Source organism: Scylla paramamosain, chromosome 4, assembly GCF_035594125.1.
Source record: "Scylla paramamosain isolate STU-SP2022 chromosome 4, ASM3559412v1, whole genome shotgun sequence".
NCBI classification, from domain to species: Eukaryota; Metazoa; Arthropoda; class Malacostraca; order Decapoda; family Portunidae; genus Scylla; species Scylla paramamosain.
The window spans coordinates 27,582,027-27,589,526 of NC_087154.1; the positions used below are offsets into that span (position 1 = coordinate 27,582,027).

General features: G+C 43.6%; 1 protein-coding gene across 2 annotated transcripts in view; it reads left to right on the forward strand.

Annotated features, from left to right (window-relative positions):
- LOC135097433 (uncharacterized) overlaps positions 1 to 7,500 on the forward strand; it is a 167,424-nt gene that overhangs the window by 77,297 nt on the left and 82,627 nt on the right. For both annotated transcript variants that reach the window (XM_063999352.1, XM_063999344.1), the window contains exon 4: positions 2,519 to 2,546. In XM_063999352.1, coding sequence (XP_063855422.1) covers positions 2,519 to 2,546 — 28 coding nt within the window. The remainder of the gene's footprint in view (positions 1 to 2,518; positions 2,547 to 7,500) is intronic.

Sequence of the window (7,500 nt, forward strand, 5' to 3'; positions counted from 1 at the left end):
CATTCACCTGCCATCCCTCATTATGCTTCCTCACACGCAAGTTCTCAGTAAATCTTATGTGGAATAGTGGTGTTACTTCATATGGTTCCCTGTTTACGATTAAGTCACGGTTAGATATTGGTTAAGTTTTTTTATTCTTTGTGTGTGTGTGTGTGTGTGTGTATACAGGAATTGTTGTATTGTCATTACATAACTAATGCTAAAATCTAAACTACTAAACTACTCATAATGTGACAGCACCTCGTGAAGTTCTTTTTACATAATCGAGTTACGGCCTCGAACAGATGTAAAGGTTTTCTAATGTACGTTATATCGTGTGCACGGAAGTAAGAAACACACTGTAATGATGAGGGTACTGCAGAAAGTGAAAGTACAACGGTGTTACATCACTGAATTCTCCTTTCATCTTGTAGTCACGGTTTTCTTTTGATATAATACTTTCTACTGTGTGTTATATAATGTAAATGGAAGAAAGTACATTTATTGAAGGTACAGTTCCCGAAATAAAGGACACATTATTGCAAGTGAAACAGCACAATAAATATAAAACCTCACCTGAATTTGTTTGGTGTCATGGCTCACTCCTGTCACGAGAGGCTGTCTTCTGTTTCATTCCGCGTTTGTTATAGTTTATTGTTACATTTCCAGTTTTCTTTGTTATATTATGTACTGAGAGAGAGAGAGAGAGAGAGAGAGAGAGAGAGAGAGAGAGAGAGAGAGAGAGAGAGAGAGAGAGAGAGAGAGAGACAGACAGACAGACAGACAGACAGACAGACAGACAGACAGACAGACAGACAGACAGACAGACAGACAGACAGACAGACAGACAAGGAGACAGGTAGACATGGATAAACTTATAAACATAGAGACAGACAGACCAAGACGAACCGAAGCACAAACATACAGACAGATAAAAAGAGAAAGACAGAGGCAGACACACACACATAGACAAAGAAACACAGACAGACACAAACAAACAAAACACATAAAAAAAAAAAACGAAAACAAATCCCTTCACATCCCCCTTTTACATCTTCCCTTCACACCCTCCTCCTTCACACCCACCTCCTTCACACCTCCCTCCCAGCACACCCCCTCCTTTCCCACACCCCCTCTCAGTGTCAAGATGGCCGGCCACAGAGGCACAGAGGCGCAGCAGCCACGTCGGTAATTAGACAAATCAATCACCGCGGCTGGCCTTCACCTCCTAATTACTTCGCCCCACCAGGTAACAAGTGTGCGGCGGCTGAGCGGGGGAGCCTCGACCCTGGGGCACCACACCACAGTGACCAGGCTTCCACGCCGTGCCCTGAGGGAGACCTTGGCTGGCGAGGGACTCTGGTGTTGGCGGTGATGGTGGGGAGGCTAGCTTGGTTTTGACACACACACACACACACACAGAGAGAGAGAGAGAGAGAGAGAGAGAGAAATAGAAGTATGGCCTTTGTTCGTAAAGTCTATTGTTAGTGAGATAAGTATATACGAGGTGCTAAGTGTGTGTGTGTGTGTGTGTGTGTGTGTGTGTGTGTGTGTGTGTGTGTGTGTGTGTGTGTGTGTGTGAGTGAGTGTGTGCGTGTGTGCGTGTGTGTGGATTTATGGTATATCCTGAGTCTGCGAATTATCATGCTTTCCTTGCTGCTTTTATTGGTCACAGTTGTTTATTATCTTTTTGTAGGAATTTGTTGTGTCATCGCTCATAATGTGCCCAGTGTGGTCCGTCCCACCGCTGCCGCTGATTTTCAACAGATAAACACGGACCTGTCGTAGTGGTCCTGACAGTGGTCCTAGTAGTGGTAGTAGAAGTAGTAGTAGTAGTACCTAGTAGTAGTAGTAGTAGTAGTTGTAGTAGTAGTAGTAGTAGTAGTAGTAGTAGTAGTAGTAGTAGTAGTAGTAGGAGTAATAGTAGCTGTTCTTATTGTTAATGTTGTTGCTTTTGTTATTGTTATTGGTGATGTTGTAGCAGTAACAGCAGCAGTACCAGCAATAGCACCAGCATCAACAACAGCATCAACAGTGACAGTAGCAGCGGCAGCACCAGCAGCACCAACAGTAGCAGCAGCAGCAGCAGAAGTAATAGTAGTAGTAGTAGTAGTAGTAGTAGTAATAGTAGTAGTGTTGTACAAATATATATACGTTGGCGTTTTATTACCACCTTGGATAACTTCTGATGCTCGCGTTTAAATCATGTGTATGTGATGAACGCGTTAGGTTTTCATTCTTTCAGTTTTGTTTGAACATTTTTTGGAAGCATGGACGAGGATTTTGTTTGCCTTTCATCAGTGTCATATTTCACCGGCTTTGTGGCACGCCTGACCCGCTGTGCAAAGGTCGCCGTCTCTCCTCATGAGGGAGCTGGAAGGATGTTTGGTTGAGGCCGCACATTGTATGCTTCATCTTTGTCAAAACATATGACGTTGACATTCAGAATAAATTTTAGTGGCTCTTCCTTGATAACTTTTTGGTTTTGGAGTGAAAATGAATATTGTTCAATACCATTAATTGGAATTTTTATTTGCAGGAGCGGTGACGCGTCGCCATCATCACAGGTGAGTACGAGTCCCTGACGGTGTGGTCTGGGCCTTGTCGCACTCATATTATTTCTAGGTGTGCTGGTCTCCTTCAGGTCGGGGGAGTGGTTTCGGCTTGCTTTGTGGTTGTGGTAGTTATGCTCGGAGCGGGCGGCACGCAGGTCTGGCCGTGTGTTGTAAGCAAGGTGTGGCTTACAGCACTCATTAAGTTTTGTAGGCGAAAGACAGAAAAAAAGTGTGGGCAGCAGCTGGCTGCAGGGTGTCGCCCTCTTGTTCTGGTTGTTCCGGCATTGAGCTCCTCACTCCTGGAATGTCCTACTCAGTCTGTAAAGAACTTAACTATCAGTCTCGCCGCGTCGCTCATATTTGTCCATCGGTTGCAGCGTGGATTTGCTTTTGTGGATTTTTTTACCGGTTATTTAACATGAGAATCACTGCACTATAAATTCTGCCGAGCCTTAAGAGGAGAGGGAGAGGGAGGGAGCAGCATGAGAAGAGTGTGCGAGGAGGGAGGAGAGGCAATAGGGGGCGCTGATTTTTCTTCATAGATAAATCAGTGAGGCTGTTCCCCTCCTGCCTGGAGTGCAATAAGACGGCAATGGTCAACAGCACAGGTGTAGCTCAGGACTTTTTTCTCTCTTTTCATCACTATGCAGTCCACGCATGCGAAGCTGCCTTACTTAGTTTGAATAAGTAATCTTCCATACACATTCGCTGTTTTCGTGTTCGTTATGATGTTAGCTGGACTGGAATCACATGCTTTTGACCGTCAGTGGTGATAGCTGGATATGTGACGCAGGAAAGATATAAGGAAGACTGAGCCGGTAGAAGGAAAGAGTGACGGAGGGAGAAAGAAAGTGTGGTGGGAAAAAAAAAAAAAAAGGAGGACGAAGGGAGAAAAGGGAATGGCATTGTGGTAATAAATCTTAAAAGTATGTCATAATCTTTTGCTTACAGTACGATGAATGGTGATACCAAAACACTGTGTGCGTCACCACTAACAAGGGTTTGATTATGAAAGATCCAATTTGTGAACGAAATAATGTTCCATTGTAATGCAGTTGTAACTAACGAGAGAAAAAAAAAAGGAACATTTTGCGAAACTCTGAAACAATAAACTGACGCGCTTCAAGGTCCCTCCATGAGACGGCTGAATTACTGTTTACAAATTGAAAGGTAATATGCAATAATATGGAATACGCGTGTGTAATGTTTGAGTGTGGATCTTGAAATTAACGTCTTTGTGTTGCTTGACAGAAGTACAAATTTTAACACTCAAAGGAAGATGACATGACATACTGTATGTTGCAACGAATCCATATTTTAAATTCTACATTGAAGCATTTGGTGCGATCAGTGCAATTGGAATTGATAGATTTTCTTATAAAGTAACGAGATTTGCCAGGAATGCGATTTAAACAGCCGGGCACATACTAAAGGTCCCTCATTTAGAGTTTATTTTTATTTTTCTTGCTTGTTACAAACGCACGATCCTCACGTGCTGGAGGAAGCCTTGGTGGGGAAGCTCACGGTGCGTTAATAAAAAGAATTATGGTTTTGAGAACTGTGGATCACGTTTTACTTCATGTGTAGCATCAGCTTCGTTGCATGCCATCCTCCCTCCCTTCTCCCTCTCTTACCTCCTTTCAGCCTATCTTCCTTCATTTTCCTTTTCACCCCATCCCCCTTCCTCTCAAAATTATGTTCACAGAAGATTTTTTTGGTTCAGATGTTATCTTACCACTGATCTGTGACAACTCCCAATACCGTGTGTGTGTGTATGTGTGTGTGTGTGTGTGTGTGTGTGTGTGTGTGTGTGTGTAATAATAATAATAATAATAATAAACGGTTTATTATTTAGGCAGTTGACAAACTGAAAATGTACATAGGGGATGGGGAAAAACTTAACATTAATCCTAACGGTAAGACTAATCTAGGAGGGAAATACTATTGATTGATGGCTCGCACCATGGTGGGAATCGCACTGAGTCTGTACCGTGTGTGTGTGTGTGTGTGTGTGTGTGTGTGGTAAGAGGTACAGTGAATCAAGACCAAGTGGTTTGTGCGGGACGGGCATGGTGGGTGGAGTGGGCAGAGGCTGTGTCGATCATGTGTTTGAGACTCAGGTGTCTGAACGATTTCCCGAGAATGATGGAGGTTTTTATATGACATTTATGTATCCAGAGGAGGCATATGATATTTTTGATAAGAATAACATGCACAGGGATTGGTGGACGACTGGTGAGTACCACGTAAAATTTATACTATTAAAGAAATCCATTTAAGATAGCGGGTAAAGAGGAAAGTATTCAATTTTCCATCAAAGAATTTTCTACATGGCTGTGTGATATGGCGTGGTTTAGGAGAGCTTCGCGGATGGAGTGACAGGACAAGGGACAGGTATGGCGCATCGCAGGGACAAAGAGTGGAGGGTCAGCCAGTCAATATTTGCGGATGACACAGCCCTCGTTGCATTTGGAAGGTGTGTGAGGGAAGGAAGGAATGACCTTTATGATAGCAGCCACGTGTGTGTTTGTGTTTTTTTTTTTTTTATGTGTGTGTTTGTGTGTGTTTGTATGTGTTTGTGTGTGTGCGCACGGCTTTCCGCCTGTTTATTTCTTCCCACTATATATGATTTGATGGCGATACTCGAAGACCTCTTCTTTAAACTTTTACAACAAGCAACATTCAGTTCAGCATAATGTTAGATCCTGCATGATCAATAAAAGACGTAAATTAATCCATTTGGCACTTACTGACGGATATTTACTGTAATCCAAATAATCTTATTAATTCTGACGAGAAAGCGTTGTACACACTCGCTTTCATTTTGTATTTCAGGCAATAATAGAGTTCTATGAAAAAAATGGGAAACATATTTCTGTCCAAATTAGTATTTACATTTTTAACTCTACATCTACTTTTTAACTTTTATGCTTAGAACGTACCTGAAAAACAACGAAAGTGTTTGAAATAATAGTAAGACCTTTGATGGAATAGATCGGAAAGTTTACTCCAGCCTTTCTATTACCACCACTGTGCATCACAAGTCACTGTTTATTACACGTAGAAAAGCACCATTCGTGTCCATCTGTGAGGAGCGCGCCTGGTACTCGTGCGTCATAACACCAGCAACAGGCAGCCGGCGAGTGCTCCGTCGACGGCCACCCTCTGTTTTCTTTTATGGTGGACAACCTGAGTGCACCTGTCATTTCACTTTCATGAGGCATCTGTACCACATGAGTGTTACGCTGTTCACTGTCTTGCTCCTCGTGTTCTTCCAATGGTTTTCTGGGCAAGTAGTTGTCTCTCTCCCACTGCTGCATTACTTTTCTGCCTTGGTTACTGCACTTCAGTATTGTGCCTTTGTTGCTTCCCTTCCGCTCATGTTGATTGGAGTGGCGTTGTACTTAGTAAGGCCGTACTTCTTCATCTGCTGGAAGGATGTGTTACTGCTGTCCCTGTACCGAAAGGGGGTGATAATCTGTTTCTAATTAGTGTTATAAAGGAGAGAAACTGCAAAGGAAGACGAACAAAACGAGTATGTGTGTAAGATCTCCAGAGAAGCGATGTAGACATGATGAGCAGAAGGCAGGGTGGCATAACAAGGCAGACACGGAGAGATGGACACTCAGACTCACAGCAGACATGCAGAGAGAGAGAGAGAGAGAGAGAGAGAGAGAGAGAGAGAGAGAGAGAGAGAGAGTGAGTTAGTGAATGACTAATTAGCTGTATTCTTTCATATTCTTCTTGAATTATATCAAATATTTCTTGCAAACTATAATTGACATCGGCAGTGTTTATTTGAATCTTTTATGTTAAACTCATGGCCCGTATTGCCTCGTCATTGTGCCGAACATCGGCCGAGATATTAATAATTTCATGCATTATTTCATTTATATTCTTAACTTTCGGTTCTTTTTTTTCTTTCTTTTTAGTGAGAGAGCTATCAACATAATTTTAATAATAAATGATTTTTTTTACAATTTGATTTTTAATTTTCATCTCACCAATTCACGTGCACTAAACACGATACAGGTCTCTGATTCAGATCCGCATCACGTCTCCAAATATTGTTCTCCCTAATAGGTTGGCGTCTCCAAATATTGCTCTCCCTAATTGGTTGCCTATTAGTAGATTTTACCGCCTTTATGACCTCATGCGAGTGAAGCACACATTATTATCACACAGCGTACGCGAATTATAGTAATTCTTAGCTGAAATGGAGCAAACTTATTGGATATGATGCAGTACCAGCGGTAGTAGTTGTGACAACGACATGAACAGGAGCAGTTGCGACAAACAACAACATAGTTGGTCAGTTGCAACAACAGCTACTGACAACACCAGAATCACAGCCAATGTAACACCAGCAGCAGCACCACCACCAACATCACCAGCAGCAGCAGCAGTACCAGCAGCACCACCAGCACCACCAGCAGCACCAGCAGTACCAGCAGCACCAGCAGCACCAGCAGCACCACCACCATCAGCAGTACCAGCAGCACCAGCAATACCAGCAGCACCAGCAGTACCAGCAACACCAGCAGCACCACCACCAGCAGCACTACCAGTAGCACCACCACCAACAGCACCACCCCCAGCAGCACTAGCACCAGCAGCACTAGCACCAGCAGTACCAGCAGTAGCAGCACCAGCACCAGCAGCACCAGCAGTAGCAGCAGCAGCAGTAGCAGCAGCACCACCACCACCACCATCATCACCATCAACACCACCACCACCAGTAGTAGCAGCAGCAACAACAGGAACAGCAGCAGCAGCAGCAGCAATAACAACAGAGGCGACAGCACCACCAACATAAGAGCGTTGGTGGTGGAGGTGAAGGCGACAGTGGTGCCGGCGGGGCTCCCAACAGGTCCAGTAGCTGTTGTTGCAACAGTAGCAAACAGAACAGTGGCAGCGGCATTAGTAAAATCAGTATCATTATTTTTCATTAGCAGTCTACATGTAG